At 46.6% G+C, this 21,199-nt stretch overlaps 3 protein-coding genes across 5 annotated transcripts; 1 reads left to right on the top strand and 2 right to left on the bottom strand.

Annotated features, from left to right (window-relative positions):
• Positions 1–111: 111 nt before the first annotated feature.
• si:dkeyp-118h9.7 (sacsin) lies at positions 112–16,598 on the bottom strand. The gene is made up of 8 exons (XM_057027571.1): positions 16,458–16,598; positions 16,028–16,073; positions 15,628–15,715; positions 14,939–15,050; positions 14,670–14,816; positions 13,167–14,592; positions 11,432–11,520; positions 112–11,351 (listed from the first exon to the last, which is right to left on the bottom strand). Exons 2-8 carry the CDS (start codon positions 16,054–16,056, stop codon positions 472–474), a joined length of 12,771 nt encoding a protein of 4,256 aa, XP_056883551.1. The 5' UTR covers positions 16,057–16,073; positions 16,458–16,598; the 3' UTR covers positions 112–471.
• LOC130522905 (zinc finger protein 239-like) lies at positions 16,404–18,658 on the top strand. 2 transcript variants are annotated; one of them, XM_057027787.1, is made up of 3 exons: positions 16,404–16,557; positions 17,002–17,114; positions 17,268–18,658. In XM_057027787.1, exon 3 carries the CDS (start codon positions 17,318–17,320, stop codon positions 18,317–18,319), a length of 1,002 nt encoding a protein of 333 aa, XP_056883767.1. In that variant the 5' UTR covers positions 16,404–16,557; positions 17,002–17,114; positions 17,268–17,317; the 3' UTR covers positions 18,320–18,658. The 2 variants fall into 2 exon arrangements, with proteins under 2 accessions (XP_056883767.1, XP_056883774.1); XM_057027794.1 differs by lacking the exon at positions 16,404–16,557 and adding an exon at positions 16,682–16,910.
• Positions 18,378–21,163, bottom strand: prmt2 (protein arginine methyltransferase 2). Of its 2 annotated transcripts, XM_057027751.1 has the most exons (9): positions 20,915–21,163; positions 20,631–20,825; positions 20,313–20,474; positions 20,017–20,181; positions 19,765–19,940; positions 19,535–19,664; positions 19,329–19,465; positions 18,945–19,110; positions 18,378–18,816 (listed from the first exon to the last, which is right to left on the bottom strand). In XM_057027751.1, the coding sequence occupies exons 1-9, from the start codon at positions 20,999–21,001 to the stop codon at positions 18,784–18,786; spliced, it is 1,251 nt and encodes a 416-aa protein (XP_056883731.1). In that variant the 5' UTR covers positions 21,002–21,163; the 3' UTR covers positions 18,378–18,783. The 2 variants fall into 2 exon arrangements, with proteins under 2 accessions (XP_056883731.1, XP_056883740.1); XM_057027760.1 differs by lacking the exon at positions 19,329–19,465 and having other exon boundaries at positions 20,915–21,158.
• Positions 21,164–21,199: the final 36 nt, after the last annotated feature.

Below are 21,199 nucleotides of genomic sequence, written 5' to 3'. Positions count from 1 at the left end.
AAAACTAGTTGCCTAGTTTAGCTTTGCAAAATGAATACTGTGTCCAACGGGAATTTCATTTCAGTTTAGTTCAGGAGGCCAAAAGCATCAAACTACAGGACAAAATAAATCGACAGTGACTGCCTTTATTTTAAAGTTGTAGAATGATAATACAAGTAAACTTGATCCACATTGGAATTGTATTAGTTCATCATAGAGGTTTGGTTAATGGTGTCATCAAAGACTACATATGAACAGTGAGTAAGCAGTTAACAATTGATAGGAAGAAAAAACTTGACTGAATTTAAAATAAAAAAGGTGTACACACATTGATCATGGATCTTTAGCCAGTGATCGATGTCAACAATAACGGTCGTCAATAATAATGCTGTTGGTTCTCAGTGATAAATGTAGCCAACGACTTGCAAAACTGATACTGATAAAATGTTTAGTCCCAACGAACAGCATCGAACTGGTTAAACACGTTTGTCTCTAATTCACGTAGGACTCTATTACTCTGAGAAGCTGGGACGCTTGGTCCAGGGCCTGCCGTCCATTCTCTGCGCTGAACTGTTCGTTTGGAATGTTTGGAAACGGGTGGAAGTTGGGATACTGGGTCTTTTTGGCGTCCACCCCCAATCGCTTCAGGGTCTCCACAATCTGCGGCACGCCCCTCAGCAGGTCGCTGTAGTGGGACACTTGCGCGGCCATGTCTGTAATGGAGCTGTTGGGATGCTGACCTTGTCTTTTATACACTGCGGCTATGAGCGACTTCTCCACCGCCTGATGGACCTTGAACAGGCACCATTCTGTACTGCTTCCGTCCGCATCTTTGCGTGCTGCCTGGAGATCGCAGCGAGCCTGCCGACACCACCGCTGGGCCTCCTTTTTGTTGGGCTGTGGAACATTTCGATTAAAGGCCCAAAAGTTGTAATGGCGGTGAGCTCCGTAGAATCTCTCCCGGCCCCGCCTGTGATAACTGGCCTCCTGATTCCAACTGCCGTAGAAATTTCTAAAATCTTGATTTGTCCCTCGATGGGCCGAGCCTGCGTTTTGAGCTCTGCCGTTGAGCAGCTCATCAATTCGGTTTGTCAAGTATTTGAAGGCTTCAGTGGCGAGATTGTGGCAGTTGATGTTTTTGTCCGGGTGCCACCTCAGGTACAATCGCTTAAAGGCTTTGTTCCGTTCCCCTTCAGGAAGAAGCCAAATCTCTTCTAAACATTTGTCAATTTCCCTTTTTGCTTCCTCAAGAGAGGCTGGCGAAGATCTTGTTGATGGCCGTGAAGCTGAGTTTGCTCCTTTCACAGGCACCAGATTCATGTGTGAAGATTCAGCGGACGTGCCAAACCTCCTAGCGTCTGGTTTCTTGGATCTCTTAAACTGATACAGGTCCAGACAACTCACTTCAATTGGCTCATCTTGGCCGATGTCGATTTTGAAGCGCTTTGAATGTGGTCCGTAGATCCCCGACAGTTCCTCCACAATAATGGCATAGATGTACTTGTCGTTGGTCCAGTAGCCAACATATTCCCCTTCTTCATAGTTGTTGAGGAAGCTCATATCTAGGGAATCATACCATTCCTCTGGAATATCTGCTCCAGCAGCTGGTGCACTGAAAAGGGAGCTTTCTACCTCAGCGCTGTCGTGGATCTCGTGCTTGGCCAGAGCTTTCTTAACGTCATCTATATCATCACACATAAGGAGATGCCCGAGGACCTGGAGGTGATTGGATGCAATTTTGTTCTCTAATAGAGCGTTGATCTCCTTCGTCAAAGTCATAATAATGGAGTTTAATTCCTTTGGAACCGTGATATCATTGTGTCTCAGGTAAAAGATGCAGTCTTCTTGCTCTCGTTTGACAAAAACATCAGTTTCACTCGTAGTGGTGGGAAGTTCTTCATTTTCCAGCCAAAGTGCAGTTTCCAGGGTTCTACAACAAACAATCTGAATGCTGCCAAAAGTCTTTGTGCACATGTCAGCCACTTCCTTCTCTGTTATCTGTCCATTCTCCTGCTCTCTGATAAGGCAGATTAATCCGTGCCTGAATGGCTGCGAGGACAGATGATTCTGAAACCATCCACTAAATTCACAGTCAGGCTCAAGCTCACACCGCTGCATGTTGTGCTCCCGGACCTTCTCCCTGGTGATGCCAGACAGCATTTTAGGCTGCAGTTTCTGAGGCAGCAACTGTAGCAGCTGATGGTGCTTATAGATGTCAGGGCCCAAATAATGACTGAGTTTCTCAAGCAGCAGGAACTTGTTCTTCAGCGCATCTTCCAACCTTCTGATCTCAAACACGGTGTTGTTGTAGTGCAGCGTACAAGACAGGTGTAGTTTTCCATCAGTGGCGGGAAGGTATAACGTCTCAATGTTGCTTAACTGATGGGAGTTTTTTTCTTTTTCAATTAGGTTAAAAATCTGTGCCACAGCACATCGGACAGTCACCTTCTGGTTGGCGTTTAGTTCTAGCTTGTCTTCAGAATCGTCGTGAATTGCGGCCAGAACTTTGCAATACTGTTCTGCAGTAGCGTTTTCCGTTACGCCAATTTTCCTGAAGAAATCTTCAAAAATGGCATCATGCCTCAAAATCTTGTACAAGTAAGGCCTGAAATAATAGGATTCGTGGAGGAAAATACACGCATCTTCGGCCGTCACAAGTTTTTTGTCATTTTCAACCAACACAATGGGAAGACCAGCCAAGGACGCACTGTTAAAGCCGTTTTTTTGTAAGTAAGCGTAACAACTTCGGAGCACCCGAGCGCGGGTTCTAATCAGCGTGTCGTTGGTACAGGGCAGCCGGCAGATGTTGTGCAAGGTTCTGGTCACGCGGTCTGATGGCGGTTGTTCGAAGGCTCCTGCATTTGTCATCATTTTCTTAAGGTCAGGTGACATATAAACTGGCATGTGCACGATTGGCATCGTCGACCAAATCAGTTCTTGATGGTTATGATCACTTTCTATCAGAGATCCTCTGATTGAAACAGTCGTTCTTCCCACTGCAAATGGCCGGTGATAGTCACAGAGCTCTTTCTGAACTGGCTTCGGGATGATGAACTTTATGTGGGCGATGCTCTTCAATAGCGTCTTGTCTGTGTTTTTCACAAACTCCAAGGCCACTTGAAAAAGCAAAGAAGATTTCCTTTTAAGCGTTTCCAATTTAGAGTCTCCATTTGCTTCTGACTCCAGCTGGTGTGCAAATTGTGTGATGTCATCGCTGGACACAACGTGTCGCATTCCCAGTTCTCTGAGCAGCTCTTGTGGCTTTTTTCTCGCCTCCAGGTTTTCACCACACAACTCAGCCCAAAATCTCTCCGGAATAAATCTCTCCTGGGGCAGCATAGTCTTGTACAGCTCCACTTCTTCATCAAAGTAGTATGACGCTGTCTCCAAAGTGCCCTGAGAGTTGGGAATTAATTTAACCGTCTTCAGAGAGGAGGTGATTGCATCCTTGTGCTTTAAATAATCGCCATCATACTGCAGAGACAGTATCAGTTTGAGGCACTGAAGCAGCTGAGGTTGTGCAAGTGTGTGCACATCCGGAAGAATGAATTTCATGAAATAATCCACATCAGAAAGAACTTGTATTTTCAGACTGGTAGACAGGCTGTAGTTCTCCAGACTTCTTTGGAGCAAGATGCTTTTGTTGTCACCAAGAACGAACAATTGTGGAAAAGTTTCTGAATACTTGATGTTGCTGACAAATACGTCTTTCGGTCCATCAATCCTTACTCGTTCACCGTGCACAGTCAAAAATATTGGCAGAGATTTGAGCTTAGACTGGTAATTTTGTAGGTTCTTGCACCTGGACAGTCCATCTTGCAGGAAACTCTGAAGTTCTCTCAGGCTTTGGGTGGAAAGTTTGGAAAATTCAGAGGGGTTTAGGTGACAAAGCTGTTCTAGGACGGCGCTTTTATCATTCAGGTTCATGAGTTCCGTGTGCAGAAGTGAGCAGACGTGTTTACCTACACATGACTGGTCAAGTTTCATAAATCCAAGGTCAAAGAGGATGTGTGATATGTCACTTGAGAAGAGGATCACTTTTGACACCGCCCCCATTGTTGTCAGGAATTGTTTGTTGTTTAACCTCGGACACACAACAGGTACAATACAAAAGTCACTGAAGAGCGTCCTCACGTCTCTCATTTTCAGACTCTTCTCTTCCTCATCAGATGTTTCTGGTTTGATCTCACTCGTCAAGAATTGCCAAAGGAAATACAACCACTTTAGAGTTGTCTGGTTTGGGACATGAAGGCCAGTGTCTGGATGGAGTTCACAGTCCTGAAGGAGATGCTGAATTACAGGCTGCAGATATGGTTTTGCCTCTGGAACTGTCAGAGCCTTTACAAGGTTGAACTTTTGCAGAACGTGGATGTGGGGGGAGTTGGTGTGAAAGTCTGCAAACTGAGCTTCATAGGTTATAAAGAGTCTCTCGTACTGAGAGATCAGTTTAGGAGAATCAGAGCTGAACACTCTCAACATTTTGTCTCTTGTGAGTAGAAGTGGAATCCCATTAAAGGAACTTGAATTGTCGTCTGTCAACTTTTCGATGCCCTTTTCAATGTTTTGCAAGCAAAAGCTCAAGAGCTTTGCACATCTCCCTTCATCTCTGATTAGGGTGTCGGCGATCGGCAGAGGTAAGTCCTGATCTGTTTGGACCGGATCATTTAATCGCGTTTCCCTCAGGAAGTTCTGTACAGTTTTAGGAGATACCTTTTGTAGTTCAACACCAGCATTTTTGAAAGTGTCCCAGATATTTTGCATTTGGAGTGAAAATGGGACCAATATCATTCCAAGATCTTCCAAAATGTGATCAAGCTCTTCGTTTCCTGGGCGTATCAGATGTGGTGCCTTGGTTAGTTCTGTTTCACTGATGTTGCACCAGTCATAAGAGCACTCCTTTATTATCTGGTCTCCAAGTACAGATGTTGAAATCCTCAACAATGGAATCACCCTGAGGCCTCTTTTATGGATGGATTTGTAAACCTCAAGAATCATGTTATGCCATTCTTGATCGACAGTCTTGGAAACAATCGGCCAAAAATGCAGGTACGCATTGCATAGAAAAGACTCATCTGAAAAAGGGACTCTGCTAATGCCAGAGCTGATGTACTGCAGGAGATCTGCATACAGGAAAGCAATGACCTCCTCTTTCAACAACTTATTCCAGGCAGATTTTGGACTTGGTCCATCTTCTTTCCAGAGACCTCTCCTTGAGGAATCCACCTCAAAGTTTGCATTAACATGTACTGGCAGTCCAGTCGTACCTGGCAAAGGTAGCGAACAAAAAGCTCCGCCTGTGAACTTAACAATGGATGGTAAAAACTGTGCACGTGGGACGTGTATGCTCAGGCGCGCTGCTACTGCAGCCTGGGGGAGCTGGTCTGATATTTCTCTTTCACTGGTGTTGGATGAGCCGAACTGCTCTGCAATGATCCACTTGGTTTCTTTCTTGTCTGAGGTTGTAACCGTGGTTTCATAGATCACCTTTTGTGGCTTTCCAGCTGTGTGAGATTTGAGGGCATCCAGTCGAAGTTTGACAAATTCCTTCTTTCGTTCTTGGCTCCTCTGCGAGATGCTTTTTTGAACTGCGTAGATCGTTTTGATCTTGCCTGAATGCTTGTCGCTGATTTCATGCACCTGTATTTTGCTGATGTTTTTCAGAAACAGTATTAGACCGTCGGAATCCGCAGAGAGAGCAGAACACAGTTCCTTCATGTCTAAGTCAGTGACCTCAATGTTTGATAATTTCGAGCTGTTGGCCATGGCACCCCTTCGTAGAGGTAATCTGAACATGGTTCCCTCACCGAGGCGAAATTCGTCAGGGAGAAATGATTTGTAGACATCTGCGTACATCTCCTTGAATGTGTCATTTAATTTATAGCCAATGCCAGATGATGCTTTGTCTGAATGTCTTTCGATGTATATTTGATTGGGATCCGAAATGCAGAGTAGTTCATCTCCAGTGAGGATTGAAGGGCAGTCTGTGAGATGGTACACAGAATTGAATCCTACTCCGTACCTTCCAGTTTTTCCTGGGGTGCTGTGCTTTCCTCCTTCCCCGAGCCGCTGAATGCCCTTCAGGTCGGCGTCGGAAAACACCTTGTTGTTGAACACACACAGAGCTGGACCCTGCAGCTGATTCCAGTTTTCCCCAAATGTTTTTTCAACATCGTGTTGTCGTTTGTCCCACACAAAGTGGATCTCTGTTGCCTCTGCGTCATCAGCATTCTGGATGAGCTCTTTTAGGATATCTTTCTTTGATGGATAAGCCGAGATGATGTTTTTTATTCGGACGGTCAGCTGTTCCTGCTGTTCAAACTGAAAAGCGAATGGTGACATGTTCTTAACTTCACAGTTGTTTAGAGTCCCGTGCCTGGTTGTGTTGACCCCAAAGTGGAGGGCTGCAGCACGGGCAATATTCTTGTGACACAACGTGACTCCTGAGGGGACCGGCATCCATTGGCTGTCGTTGTAAACCAGTTCACTTGCGTGTTGTAAAACACCATCTTCGTTTGGGATCAGGCAGTCGCCGACAGCTTCCTTTTCTGCCTCATATATTCCTTTGTTTAAAATTGTGAAGCAAACTGACAGGTCACTGTGCGACAGGGTATGTCTGCCATAACGGGAGTGCAGTTCTTTGAGCACCGTATGAAACTGCTCAACTGTAAAACGTTTTTCCACACCAACACAGTCCCAAAGCCTCTTGAAGTGGCCAAAGTTGGGTGGAAGTACATAGAGGTAAGGCTTTGCATCAAACTGCTCATTTTCTGCCACACGGTTAACGTGCACAAACATGCTGCCGACGAAAATGAATGGGAATGAATTTGCCGTCTGGCGAATGGCTCCAGTAGTGTTGGGATCAGCGAGACACTGATTCAGAAAGTTATAGCACTCATTTGCTATCTTATGAAGCACGGACTTGTCGGTGGATTGAGATTGCCTGTATGATTCTTGCAGCTGTTGAAGGACGGTCTCAGGCCTTGGACTTTCGTTCACACCCAGAAAAGTTAGGACCGGGTCATTGTGGTTTATATTTAAGTTTGAATGGTCCAGCACAGGCTGTGTCATGTTAACAAGCAGGGAACATTTGTCATTATAGATAACCATTGGCCGTTCCAGCGTCACACTGCTTGTATCTCCGGGGCAAAAAGCTGGGAGAAATTTCGTCATCTTTATTGTTTCCCAGTGGGCAGAGTCTTTTCCACGGGGGGACTCATTCATGTGTTTCTTCACAAGGTCCAGGAGGATCCTCAGGAGCACATATGCTTTTGGCCTGTTTGTGCTCCAGATACTGATGATTGTTCCTGCTTTCTCTGCAATGTCTTCCAAAGAAAGGTCTTCGCTTGCCATTCCAAGTGCCAGCAAGCGCTGAATCCGTTTCGGGGAACAAAAGTCGCTACTGGTACCACCAAGTAGGCGCTCCTCTTCAAGTTCAAAAAGACAAGCCACTTTCCCACATGGGTTCACCAGTTTGCTGATGTACTGCAGCGGTCCGGCTTTTGTGGGTATGCAAGGAAACCTGACCAGGAGATCATCGATTTCTTTGATGTTAAGGTCAATAGCATGCAACACTAGAGAGTCTCTGGTCTTTGAGTCAATGGCATCAAGGTTGTTAAAGACTGCTTGTTGGTAAAACTTCTCCCAGTTCCAGGTTCTGCTTTGCAAGTCATTTCCCAGGCCAGCCTGTTTGAAGCTATTTCTCAACCACTGTGGGAGTGGGACAACGTGGTTGGGTGCTCTTACATGTTTCTTACACACCTGCACTGCAAGAGAACCGATGTCTTTATCCTCTTCAATGCTCTCATGTAGAAATATAGCACTGCTCATTGCACACCAAAGTTCTCCATTGTAGAAAAGCTCCAGGCCAGAGGAAGGTTGGCAAATCCTGGAGTAAAATGCATCCACTAAACTTTTAAAATTGTCACTCACCTTTTCCCGATGAGGCCAAAAGGTGTGATAGCTGTAAGGTTCTAGTTGTTTCGTTTCGGCCATTTCCTTTAGTACCAAGAGTGCAGTAACATATGCGTTCACAATGGGGTCCTGAAGAAGGGCTTTGTTCCAGTCCCCTTTCACTCCACTCTGCCACAGGCCTTTCCTGTTGCTGGTGACAGCAAATGCTCCATTTATATTCACAGGAAGTCCAGTGTGGATGGAAAGAGGAAGGAAGCAAAATGCCTTTCCAGAAAAATCTGTTTCCATTAGTGCCAATTTTTCAGTGTTAGCATCAATTTGCAAGGGCACAGCAACCCCCCCAATAGGTAGAGAGAACCTAGCTTGCTTGTTTTCTTGAAGGGCCATTTTGATTGACTGCTGAGTCCCAAAACAGCTGTACAAGAGCCAAGATTGGACTTCTGTAACACCGGATTGCTGACTGGTGACTTTCACGACATTAGCTTTGTGGTAATCGACACCGTTGCCTTTTACGTCATCCTTCATCAACAGTTTCTCAAATTTTTGTTGCTCTGCCACGTGGGTTTCATCAGGAATCCTGAATGTGGTCACAGGGGTTTTGGAGACTTGCAGCATGGTTTCTATTTCAGCATCTCTTGGTGGGGTTGATGCATCTTTTGGAATCCTATCCAGGGCTAATGTACAGATGTTCCTCAGAAACAGTAGGTGGATCTTTGAATCTTCACACAAGCACTCCAGAAATGAATTGATGTCATATTTGCAAAACACCCTTTGGCTTATTTCTGATGTGAGGGCTTCTTCTTCGGTTCGGAAGGGTAGTCTGATGAGAGTGCCAGCGTAAGGATTTTGTTGGGTGAAGTCACAATCAAATATGCGTTCATACGGACCGAACTGACCAGGAAAACACTTAAAAAGTTCCCGCTGAGACAGATTCAGCTTGATTCCTGGATTTGATTTATTATTGATGTGTGTCTTCAGGTGAGTTACATTTGGATCGAGTATGAGAAGGCTGGTTCCACTGAGAACAGAAGGGATGTCTGTCACGTGATACACAGTGTTGAATCCGAGTCCGAACTTTCCGATTTTCTCCACCTGGTTTTCCTTTGAGGCAGAGCCCACTCTGACTATATTTGCCCAATCGTCATCTTTGAACGTCTCATTATTAAAAGCCCAGAGACAAGGTCCCTGACAGAGGCTCATGTCACGGTCAATGAGTTCCTCAGGGCTATATTTGTGCGCTCTGAAGTCCACCAGGAACTTGCATTGTTCTGCTCCAGCGTCTTCTGCGTTTTGGATGAGCTCTTTGAAGATGTCACTCTCCTCATCATACTCTTTCAGGATATTTCTAATCCTGGTCGTAATTGGTTCCGATTGCCCGCACTGTTCTATTCCCACCAGCTCTGGATTGAGGATGTGGGTGCTGAGGAAACGGATGTTCAGCCACTCCGCTGCTGCTTTTGTGATTTCCTCGTGTGTGACGTAAAGCTCCTCTCGACTGCAACGCAGCTCACGCAACCCAGTTTTGTTCACGTCACAGAAGACAACAGTTGACGAAGGTTTAAAGGTATACTGCCCCCCATCGGTGTGGACTGGCACTGGGACGTCCCCTTCAACTCTCTTCCTCTCTCTCCACAGCCAGTTCAGTATTTCTATTGATACTTTAATCTCTGAAGAGTTTGCAAACGGGGGTTGTCTTTCTTTGACGGTTCCCTGGATAGATTTAAGAACACTGACAATTTCTACATCGGACAGCGTTCTTCTCAGGCCAAATTCCTGGAGCAAGTCCTTGAATGACAAAAATTCTTCTGGCACCTTACCAATGTAGGAGCTCAGATCGAGGTTTTGTGGATACTCCAGAACGAGATCCTGGGGCGACACGAACCGGTCACGGCTCCACAACCAACGTTTTTCCTTGTTCATAATACTCACAAAATCCGACTTGTGCTTTTGCATGTGTTCATAAATGCACCGCAACTGTCTTTTGAAGTCCACATCTTTGTCGGGGTCAGGCATCGTCTCCGCGATCGACATCAAGGCTGATAAATTTTCAATCACCTTCTTGGGCGGGGGCAGGCGTTTGAGACCAAGCTTGGTGCTGAATTGGTCACGGAACTGCCCCAATAGAGGCATGACGTGTCCGACGATGTCCTTATACATTGGATGTCTAATTTCATCTGGACAAAAGAAACAGGTTGTCTGAGAGCCGTCACCGCTGGAGAACTTGGGACACGGGATCCATTTCTTCATTTGTAGGTCATGAAGCTGTCTATTGGAAAATTTTGACAACAGATCATACCTATCCAGGATGTTCAAGAGCGCACCAGCACGTGTTGTCGCCTCGTGCGAAGAGTCAACCACTGATTGCTCAATCAGTGTGGCTGCATGCAACAGATGTTCAGGTGTCACATCTGCTTCCTTATTTATCAACCCAAGATCTCTCAGACTTTCCAGCATTTGTGGTGTTTGGGTGAAGGACCGTGGGGGGAAGAACTCTGACTCAAAAATGACTTTAAAGGTTTCATTCGCAGGATCAAAGAAGCTGGATGCCTCTTTCGCCCCTCCCTTCACCTGCATGAATCTCAGCTCCTTGCATTTGCGTTTCAGATGCACATTTTGAGAAAAAAGGACTTTGCCGTGTTGCAAAATCCAAGCCATGACTCTCTTGGTGTCTTCCTCTGTGAAAGCCCGTCTCTCGATGCAGTCAACGAGGAGAACGGCTGCTTCTGCTGCGTCCAAAAGTTTGACTTTCAGCAGCAGCAACAGTCTGCGGTCGGCTTCTGTCGCACAGCGCACAACTGAATCAGGAAGGGGGAAATCTGTCGGAACTTTGACATCACAAACTAAGAGTAAAGCTTGTTTTGACTGAGCTGGCACATAGGAGCCTTTCATGGTTTGGAAAAGAGGCAACTTTAAGAGGAATTCTAATTCAACTGGTGAGACGGATTCCAGATGAGAGAGATAATCTTTCAGTTCTTCCTTTGCTCTGCAGGTGCTGAGTTTTCCAATCATACCCTCATAATGTAAATTCCTCAACACTTTCAAGACACTTTTTGGGGAGGGGCACAGCACATACGAGTCGAGGTCACTGTGTCTGAGCCACTCGTTGCCTTCCACCACGGTGCCGCCAACCTCCTTCACCAACTCAGCCACTCCCGCTGGCAGCTCATTCTGTTTGCTTTTGCTAAAAATGAGGGTGGTGTTCTTCTGCAGTCTTGCTAGTGACACAGGCCGATTGGCAGACACAGGGCTGACTGGGATTAATGGCATTCCGGTGAATTTACTTAGCTCTTTAAAGTGAGTGTTGAGAAATTTCCAAAAGTCTTGGAGCCACTTCAAAGGTGGATGCTTACTGGAGCTGACATTCCAGGTTACTGATCCTGTCCCTTTCCAGTCCTCTGGCAAAAATCTCTGGGTGTAATCAGCCACGTGGTGTGCAGTCAGGACGATGATGCTGAATAAACCTGAAACAACAGAAGAAAATAAACTGAACATATAGTAGACAGATGTGAAGACCAAATACTAATACAAACAAAATCCCTACGTTTTGCTGCCATTCCCTCCAGGTGGTTTCTGCAGCCCGGACTAATGTTGTCTGGGATGAAGAGGTTTTGGCAGCATGGCAGCAAATCCCTGCAGCAAAAGACACCTGTGTTGAGTGTGTACTGGACGTCTGACCAGAGGTCACAGCAGCTGTCGAATGAACTTCAGCCGATGCTGAGTCACACAGAAACATTGTGCTGGAATTTTCCTTGAAATCTTTTTAAGTAATTACAATTTGAAAAACAATTTTGTCAGTTTTTTAAATAATGAAAGTAATATTGCAGAACCCCGTGGCCTGGTGAAAATGATTAAAAGGTAAATGGCAACCATTAGGAGGCAGCTAGGAGGTCAGCCACAGCCAAATACCTACAGAGGTTAAGGAAAGCCCTGAAAAGTCAGCTGAATGGTAAATGGAAAGACCTACGTCCTGCCAGTAATCAGATACCCTGCTGGCATAATACCCTGGCCACTGGAAGAGATACAAGCCACTGACATCAAGACAAGGAAGCTCCTCACCATGCACGGAGGGTTTCACCCTAAGTCCAGTGTCCTGAGGCTGTACACAAAGCGAAAGGAAGGGGGCCAAGGACTATTAAGTGTCCGAACTACTGTCCAGGAGGAAACAACAAGCCTCTGAGAGTACATCAAGAAGATGGCCCCCACTGATCTACTGCTGAGTGAATGCCTCAGGCAACAAAAGCCCATCGAGGAGGAGGAACTTGAGGGGCTATCATGGATTTTGGAAAAGCCCATGCATGGAATGTACCACCGACAAATTGAGGAAGTGGCTGATATCAAGAAAACCTACCGGTGGCTGGAAAAGGCTGGACTGAAAGACAGCACAGAGGCACTAATCATGGCTGCACAAGAACGGGCCCTGAGCACCAGAGCAATAGAGGCCAGGGTCTACCATACCAGACAAGACCCCAGGTGCAGACTGTGTGGAGATGCCCCTGAGACAGTCCAGCACATCACAGCAGGGTGCAAGATGTTAGCAGGCAAGGCATACATGGAGTGGCATAACCAGGTGGCTGGCATAGTGTACAGGAACATCTGCATTGACTATGGGCTGGAGGTCCCAGGGACCAGGTGGGAGACACCCCCGAAAGTGGTGGAGAACGAGCAGGCCAAGATCCTGTGGGACTTCCAGATCCAGACCGAAAAGATGGTGGTGGCCAACCAGCCCGACATAGTGGTGGTGGATAAACACCAGGAGACAGTGGTGGTGATAGATGTAGCAATCCAAGTGATAGCAACATCAGGAAGAAGGAACACGAGAAGCTGGAGAAGTACCAAGGGCTGAAGGAGGAGATGGAGAGAATATGGGGCATGAAGGCAACAGTGGTCCCAGTAGTGATTGGGACACTAGGGGCAGTAACACCCAACCTGAGTAGATGGCTCCAACAGATACCAGGAACCACACCAGAGATCTCTGTCCAGAAGAGCAGTCCTAGGAACAGCTAAGAGCCTGTTCATAACCCTCAGCCTCCCAGACCGTCTATATACAGTATATATACACGTATATACATATATAGTCATATTTAATTCATTGCACACCTGAAATGGAACTTGTTATTTTTGTTGACAAATTGCTAATGAAACATAATAATCATAGCATGTTTTAACCAGCAACTGATGAGCTTGCATAATATACTCATGTTGTAATTTATATTGTTATAATAGAACCAGTTGTTAAAATACTTATTTGAAGTCCGACACCACAAACCAAAGTCTACCTTGGAAAGTCGCTGCTGTCGATCAGAGCCGTGTCGATCTTTCTTTGGGTGAAAGCTCTGAAGGAGCCGTCACTGAGTGGAAGCAGCTGAAGATCCTGAAGGTCTTTATATTTTTTATCACTCAACACGTACTCCAATAGACAGAACTTGTCATCTTCAGAGAGGCTTTGCATGTCAGTCCCACGAAGAAAACCTCTCATGAATGCGGGTGTCACGTGTTTGAGTGTGTGAGGGTGTGGATGGGCTTCAGCTATGGCTCTACTGATGCTCGGCGGTAAAGTCACAAGATTTTCCCCGCGGGAAACCAGGGTCCTTTTGAGGGCAGCTAATATGTCGGAGCTGGTTGGACCGTTGCAGGGGAGCAAGGCTTCTGATGGAGGGATGAACTTTGTTTCATCCTTTGCAAGTGAAAGGACGGCCATGTTTTCTCTGAACAGGTGTTGAAGCATATCCAGAGCCACGGCGTGCCATTTGTCTTTGTGCTCCATCTTGCTGATATCTGGCCACAGCTGATAAACGCGAGAGGAAGGCAGAACACACTCTTGGGCCAGTTTGACAGCGTCTTTGATAAGGAAGAGGTACGTCTGTGGGAGCACCTGCTTTACGAGTAACTCGTTCCACAGAGCGTGTTCGTCGTGTTTCTGGTCTGACTCTGGCCACTTGATCTGTCTTCTGTTATCTGTGAGGCCAAAACACGCGTTCACATGAACCGGAAGTCCTGTTTTGTTGGATTCGTTGTCCGGGAGGGGGAGAAAGCAGCAGACTCGACCTTGGCCAGAGCCCTTCTCCTCATCGAAGGGGAAGGCCAAGTCAACTCGAGGAGAAAAGCTCAACTTTTCTGCAAGGGAATCAAGATTTTCTGCGCTACCTTTTTTCATTATGCATGTTGTCAGAAGCCACGTGGTCTCTTTTTGATCATCTGAGATTTGGGTTATCACCTTGGACCTTGTTGAAGCCTGAAACTCATTCCCGGACTCCCGAATTTCCTCCTTGAGAGCCGAGGATGTCACCTGCAGTCGGGTGCTGACCTTGCCGTCTGCAGTGACGTGCTTCAAAGACACGGACACCACGTTTTTCAGGAACAGGAGGCTTAATTCTGCATCTGTGATGAAGCTTTCAAAGAGATCGGCCACCTTTCCAGAGTTGTACAGATTATCAGAAATTTCCGAGACCCTGTTCCGTAAGGGGAATCGGAAAAGCGTTCCGTTAAAGTACTGATGTTCGGTGACGATACTTGACCACTTTTTGTTGCTTATAAGTGAAACTATGTCTCTGATGGGCTGGAATTGATCATGCATGGTTGTCAGATATTCTTGGTGTTGAGGATCATCCATATACCAACGAAACCCTCCCTCTCTTTCTCCAAATATTTGTTCTTGAGGGTCCATGAAGCCGAGGTGACTCCCACTTAATATGCAAGGAAGATCTGCGGATGAAGTGATGTTATCATTTCAGTAAGAATATTTCCTCGTTTGAGAGCATCACATCTGTTTGTAGGTTCACCTGTTATGTGGTAAACAGAGTTGAAGCCGATCCCAAACCTCCCGACTTTGTTCGGGTCGTTTCGTTTGAAACTCCTTCCTGCCAGCTGAATTCCCTCCCAGTCTTCTTCAGTAAACGACGCATCGTTATAGACATAGAGAGCGGGACCTATGCAAGAACACGCCGCGACATGCAGAACATTTCATGTCTGCTCAGTCAAAGTATTCTAGGTAAATTATTATTTGAATATCCTGTTGATTTAACATAGTCATTCCCATTTTCTGATGTACCTTGGTACTGCCCCAGCTCCTGCGTCCAGAGGCTGTCGGTGCCGTAGCTTCGGTCATCATGGATGAAAACCACTTCTGTGGCCTGGGCATCGTCTGCGTTTTGAATCAGCTCCTGTGGACAATATATACAGTATATATATGGTTTTGCTGTAAGTTTATATATGCCTCCTTCCTTCAGACTCGGGTCCTCTACCAGAGGCCTGGGAGTCTGAGGGTTCAGCGCAGGATCTCTTCTGGACAGAGATCTCTGGTGTGGTTCATTATGCGCATTATGCGACTGGATAGGCCGGTGGTTTACGCCGCTGACTTTGGTGTGAAAGGTTGTCGGTTCGAATCCAGCCCTTAGCAGCCTTAGGCAGGCTCCTTACACATATATGCCTACACCTCGGTATGAGTGGAACATTACCGGTAACTGATAGAGTTTATACCGGCTCGGATGTCGCCTAGGTCAACAAGGTCAGGCTGCCTGATGTCAAATTGGCTACTGGAACAAGGCATTCATGGAGCAGGGCATATAACAAAGCATATATATATCAAATCTCTTCCTCCTCCTCCTTCAGACTCGGGTCCTCTATCTAGATAGATAGATAGATAGATAGATTTATATATATATGTCATTTTTTAATGTAAGAATACATCGTATAAATGAACAAATAAACTGTAAAATAAAGCAAATGGCAAACAATAACCTTCAATATTTGTCCACCGTCTGGATATCGCTGTAGAATGTCTTTCAGGTAGTCGATAAAAGGGGGCGCTGTTGCCCCGAAAGACGTTCTAAAAAAGGCAGAATAAACATGAACGGTAAGAGTTTGCTGAAACACAGGTTTAATGTTAACAGTCAAGTTCATGGGGGTGTTAAAGGTTTTTAGAAAAACTTTCAAAGGTACCCAAGTATTGAGTATCACAGTAATAAGTATTAGAAGTAATAAGAATACAGTGATAAGCCTGAAACGCGTCACTCGGCGGCGTAAACTCTGCAGACACAGAGGGCGTGTAATAACCACGGAAGAGAAGCGTTGTAACAACCAGGGCCCCAAAACAGGTTATATGATACTGGTGCCGTTAGTTACTTCTTCGGTTACTCACCGAGATTTTTTCTTTGTCTTTTGACTCATCCTTACTGAGTTGGACACTGTAAAGAAAAAAAGAAGTTTTGTGACACAGAAAAATAAGGAGGAAAAATAAATATTAACATTCGTGATATGGCTGCCCATCAGATATATCACAAACCAGAGGAAACCTACTGCATATACTGTATGCTACAAGTTCAACTATATCAATGAATCAATGTCCTGGACTGTTTTTAAATCACGGACGCTCAAAATTGTATGCAAATTAGTTTCTAAAGTCATAACATCATACGCGGAAATAGAGCCGAATATTTGGCGTTTATTTCTTCAAAAGCTAATGGAAAGCTGAATCGTGTTGAAAATGATTAGATAAAAGTGGCTTTACGCGCCCACTGGGATAATTTTTCTGGAAGAATAGTGATAATAAAAATCCCTTAGTCCCTTACCTCAGCCAGAATGGAAGAGTCGAAGAGAATGAAAGAGTCGCACGCCTTCCGCTGGCTCCTCTCTTTAAAGACTCGCTGCAGCATTTCAGGAATATATACGGTAACTTTCGATTCCGGGTAAACTCGGGAGGAACTTCTACAAAAATGAAACTTAAGCCGGAAGGGATTTAAATAATTGTGACTAAACGAAACTCTACTGAGGCAGCAGGAGGTCCACCGCCCTGCACATCTCCACCATCATCGCCTTCATCAGCCTGCTGCTTTCTCATGTTTTCTTCATCGCATCATCCCCCCAAATCATGTCTGAGAGTTATTCCGCCACTCGCTAGATGATGCTGCAGCACAGCTTCAATAATAAACCGGCTGCTTCTTTCCTCTGTTTACAGCCGATGCGAGGCGCCTCTGCTGCTCACCACCGCGTCATTTACGGGCGCTCGCAAGATTATTCTTACAGTAATAGAGACGGTTTTTGGGATCTCATCCCCACTGGCGTCATGGCTAAATGTTAACATCGACATTGGCGCTAAGCTGAGTGTTTCTGCAGATGTGCGCGGATCGATGCGGCCGTGATGCATGAACAAAACCGCCCCTGAAGCAGACCGGTGGCACGGGAAGTGTGTGCATAACGCACGCCGATTCTGCTACAATAGGATGCAAGTAAGTACGGATTGATCATTTCTGGCTGCATTCTCCAGTTCTCTGTTCCGTTCTGCACGCGTTTGGATGAGCGGATGAGGAGCGATGAGAGGAACAACGTCGCGAGTCTCTCCTTTGGCGCGTTTGATGACAGGTCGGCTTTGTCGTTTTCAGATGAGCCACAGCGTGAGAGCCTCTTCATCAGTCCGCTTCTAGTTGGCACCATGTTGGATGAAGCGAGCGGTGAAGCTCAGCAGGCTGGCTGCTGCTCGGACTGCGGATGCACGTTCAGCCTGTCGCAGCCTGACTCTGACCCGGAGTCATCCAACCCCTCTTCCTCTCCTAAACAGCAGGCCGCGCCCAAAGCAGACTGTCCCCTTAGATGTCCGTCTTGCAGCAGCCACCCCGATGGCGAGCGTCCGCACCGACGCGTCCGCCTGGACCCTCATAGCTGCAGCCTGTGCACCAAAACCTTCATCTCCTCGGCACATCTGGCCCTTCACCTCACCTCTCATAAGGAGAGGAGGTTCAGGTGTAGCACCTGTGGGAAGTACTTCCAGCAGTCGGCTCACCTGATGGCACACAAGATGATTCACAGCGGGGACCGGCCATTCAAATGTCCAGATTGTGGTAAGGCCTTTGGCCGGGCGTCACACCTGAAGACCCATCGCCGTCTGCACACGGGCGAGAAGCCCTTTAAGTGCACCTACTGCGACAAGTCCTTCACGCAGAAGGCTGGCCTCCTGGCACACGTTCGTCAGCACACGCACGAGAGGCTGTACAAGTGTGACCAGTGTGGCGAGGGGTTCCGCACTTCGGCGCTCCTCGTCTCTCACAAGGCGGCAAAATCAGCCAAGCCAGGGTCTGCGGCAGCTGCTGGCGAGGCCCAGAGCTGCTCCGAGAACCTCAAATGCGGCGTCTGCTGCCGCACCTTTGTGCGATCGTCATACATCAGGCTGCATATACACTTGGACAAAGGACAGCGGCCTTACCACTGCAAGGTCTGCAACAAGACGTTTGTCAAGCTGGATACGTTTGTGAACCACTGCGACAAGCACCTCCGGCTAAAGAGCCAAAAAACCCCAGAGGACAAAGAGGAAGTTGTCAAACCCCCCTCCTTTGTCCCTGTCCCCACGCCCTCGCCTGAGAACACAAGCGCTCTTCCTGTGTCCTCAGAGGTCAACACTCGGTCCAGAGCGAAGGCCAGGAGCAAAGCAGACCCATGACAGCTCAGTGGAGGAACGTGCCACGGGTGCATGTTCAAAGAAATAAAGAAAGGGTAAATTCAGAATTTAGAAACAAAGTTTTATTTGGTGTCCATGAAATTTTGTCTAGTTGTTGTTTTGTCTAGGTTTTGAGGCATATTTTAGCCACCTCCACTAAATGATAGTTGCAATTGATGTATCAGTGGCTGATGTTTTAATCCTGATATTTAAATATTGAAAAACATTATTTATGATCATAATTTATGGTTCATTTTGCACTTGTACCACATGGAAAATAAAGAAACAGTAAGGTCAGATTCACAAAATAAAAGCAAAACCTGGCCTTCAATATGTACTTGATTCAGCTGTCAGCCAGTTCAAATGTTCATTTTTAGTTCATTCACAGCACTTAATATCTTGGTAACTTCTCCTCTGTTGGACCTTATTCACACTTCTGACCACTTCCCCTGCAAGGGCAGATTCTGTCACCTCCACATCGGGAAGGTCTTTGTCCCGCTCTGTGGACACAAGCGAAAGGACACATTTACACTGTGCATCATGTGGTCACATTTGTTAAATAGAAAAACCTGATGAGATTAAATGGAGTGTACTTTTCATAAGAAGGAGAATATAAAGTCAGACTTGCCTGGCACTTGTCTGCATCACTGATAATGTTCCAGTCCAGGGTAACGGACATGTGGCGCCGCCAGACGGGGTTCCTGCGCAGGACAATGGTCCCGGTGACGCAATCGCCGACATTCAAGCTGACTGGCTTGTCCAGCATGAACAGGGTCTGCTTCCAGTGTGTAGGCCTGATGGGAAAGATCAATTCCCAATTCTCATTTATATTTCTTCTGGGTCACAACATCACTCACTTCCAGGAAGAAGGAAGGATGAACCCTCATAGAGCCAGTATTTTGCAACTTGGGGCCTTCATCAAGGTCAAAATTGGCGTTTGTGGTCACGTAATGAAAATAGAGAAACTTGAAAGTATCGTAAAAAAAAGTGTGTGTGTGTTTCAGTGTTTTACTCTGAGTGTGGGCCTGTGTTTAGCTCCACTGTTGCACCCCCCACTTCCAGGCTCTCAAAATAAACTGCAAACCAGGCTGTGAATCCATGGAAGGTGCCAGATGTTTCCACAGGGAAGTGAAACTGACCCGTTATTTCCTGGGATGAAGCGGAGGAATGAAGCTTGAACTCCATAAAACAAACAAATATTCAGAATCCAAAGAGTACCTCCAGGTCTTTGATTTGCAGAGTGTACATGTTGAGGCAAATGACGTCGCAGGGGTCGGCGAGGCAGTCGCTGGGCTCGATCACATGACTGAACTTGGGTTTAGTGAAGAACTCCTGCTGTGCTAAAGGTCTGCAGAAACCAAACAATATTCAGCGCCAAGCGTAGGTAAAGGTTTAATTTGTTGTACTCTGTTAGTTCTCAGAAAGCTTTTCAGTTTTAAAACCCTTACTGAAGGGGAGTGAAGTCCAGTCCATAGGGACACTCCCAGAAGGCCATTTTTTCCGCAAAATAATCATGGGCCTGACACGGCACCAGGACCAGCACTGCCGATGAGGGCCACATTACACCACCTTCCCTGAGCCAGCGGTCCCTGGCAGACAGCACCGACTCCACCATGAACTCAAACTGGAGAGCAGAGACGCACGCTGAGGGACGAACAGCTGAGGGCGTGAGACTGGACTAGAGATCTCAAGGTATTTACCACCAGGCAGTTTCCCATCCACTCTGACACCAAGAGGTCCACCTTCTCCGGGAGCTCGACTTCCTCGCCTCGCCCCTGGAGCACTGTGACCACCTCTTCACAGCCGTTCTGCTTCACCAGCTGTCTGGTGTACTCCGCCATGGAGCTGGCCTCTACAGCATACACCTGCGATGACACCGATTACTGCCACTACAACATCAGTGTCAAATGGCATTCCACACCAAAGTGCATAATCACCTATGCATCTCCGTGCAGACTGCCATAACCTGGTGTCACTGGGTTGCTGTTATTATTACCAGTGACGGTCGTGCCAGCTGGGCACAGAAGAGACTGATGACGCCAGTCCCACAGCCCAGGTCCATCACCACCTTGTTTGTCAGGGAGATGCTGTTGCTGACCACGGCCCGTCGGTACGTCTCCGTGCGGCTCTTATCTGACAGCATCTCCAAGTGAAGCCTCTGCATGTTTACAGAGAGAAAGATTGACCAGCGGTTTAAAATAGCCTTCAGCAGAGTTTAGGGTGTTATCAGTGAGACGATCAGAATCACAAAAACACTGAGAATCTATCATTTGTCCACCATAAACTCGAGTTAGATGATGCTTTTGTTTCCAACCAGTGTGCCATAACTGCCGAAGTATTCTTCGTCTTGCCAAGGGTCCTCCGTCGAGATGTCATCCCCCTCTGCATCACCACTCTGGCACAGGTAACTGGCGGGGACATAACCTGTGACCCCCCGCAGCTCTGCCCACCACCACACCGATGAAGGTTTGGCGTGAACGAGCAGCGCGTCGCCGCTGCTGAAACTAAGCTGAAGACAAAGAGATAGGGAAGACTTCCTGTCATCTCGAACTTCTTTCAGCGGTTGTGGCTTCTGTCGTCCGTGTCTGTCTCTCTAACCTGATCGCCTCCGCTTGCAATGAAATTATAACTGGCAACGTAGGGCTGAGGAGCTGCATCCTCCTTCTCTGTTTTCTCCGTCTCCATGTCTGAAAAAACGTGTTTTAGTCCACTTTCCCCTTTCAGCCAAGTTTTTCTCTACATAACGCAGACTGGAAAAGTGAGATGTTTATTGAATTGCAGTGAGGGGTGAAGCGCTTTCACCATTTCTCGAGCACTTCCTCTTTTTACGTCAGCTTATTTACCGCGCTTTGTCTGTGTCGTAAAAACGACATTTATGTCCAA

Source organism: Takifugu flavidus, chromosome 1 (assembly GCF_003711565.1).
Source record: "Takifugu flavidus isolate HTHZ2018 chromosome 1, ASM371156v2, whole genome shotgun sequence".
In the NCBI taxonomy this organism is placed as follows: domain Eukaryota; kingdom Metazoa; phylum Chordata; class Actinopteri; order Tetraodontiformes; family Tetraodontidae; genus Takifugu; species Takifugu flavidus.
Note: the sequence above shows the minus strand (reverse complement) of the source record. Positions and strands in the feature narration are given on the sequence as shown.

Excerpts from the sequence above, each read along its gene's own strand:
- LOC130522905 (XM_057027787.1), top strand. The coding sequence starts at position 17,318 with ATGTTGGATGAAGCGAGCGGTGAAGCTCAGCAGGCTGGCTGCTGCTCG.
- si:dkeyp-118h9.7 (XM_057027571.1), bottom strand. The coding sequence starts at position 16,056 with ATGAGTCAAAAGACAAAGAAAAAATCTCG. Across the intron at positions 15,716-16,027 it reads AAGACAAAGAAAAAATCTCG|AACGTCTTTCGGGGCAACAG; the intron begins GTGAGTAACCGA and ends TGCCTTTTTTAG. Across the intron at positions 15,051-15,627 it reads ACGGTGGACAAATATTGAAG|GAGCTGATTCAAAACGCAGA; the intron begins GTTATTGTTTGC and ends TATTGTCCACAG.
- prmt2 (XM_057027751.1), bottom strand. The coding sequence starts at position 21,001 with ATGGAGACGGAGAAAACAGAGAAGGAGGATGCAGCTCCTCAGCCCTAC. Across the intron at positions 20,182-20,312 it reads AGCTGGCACGACCGTCACTG|GTGTATGCTGTAGAGGCCAG; the intron begins GTAATAATAACA and ends GTGTCATCGCAG. Across the intron at positions 19,466-19,534 it reads TGCAAATCAAAGACCTGGAG|GAAATAACGGGTCAGTTTCA; the intron begins GTACTCTTTGGA and ends GCTTCATCCCAG.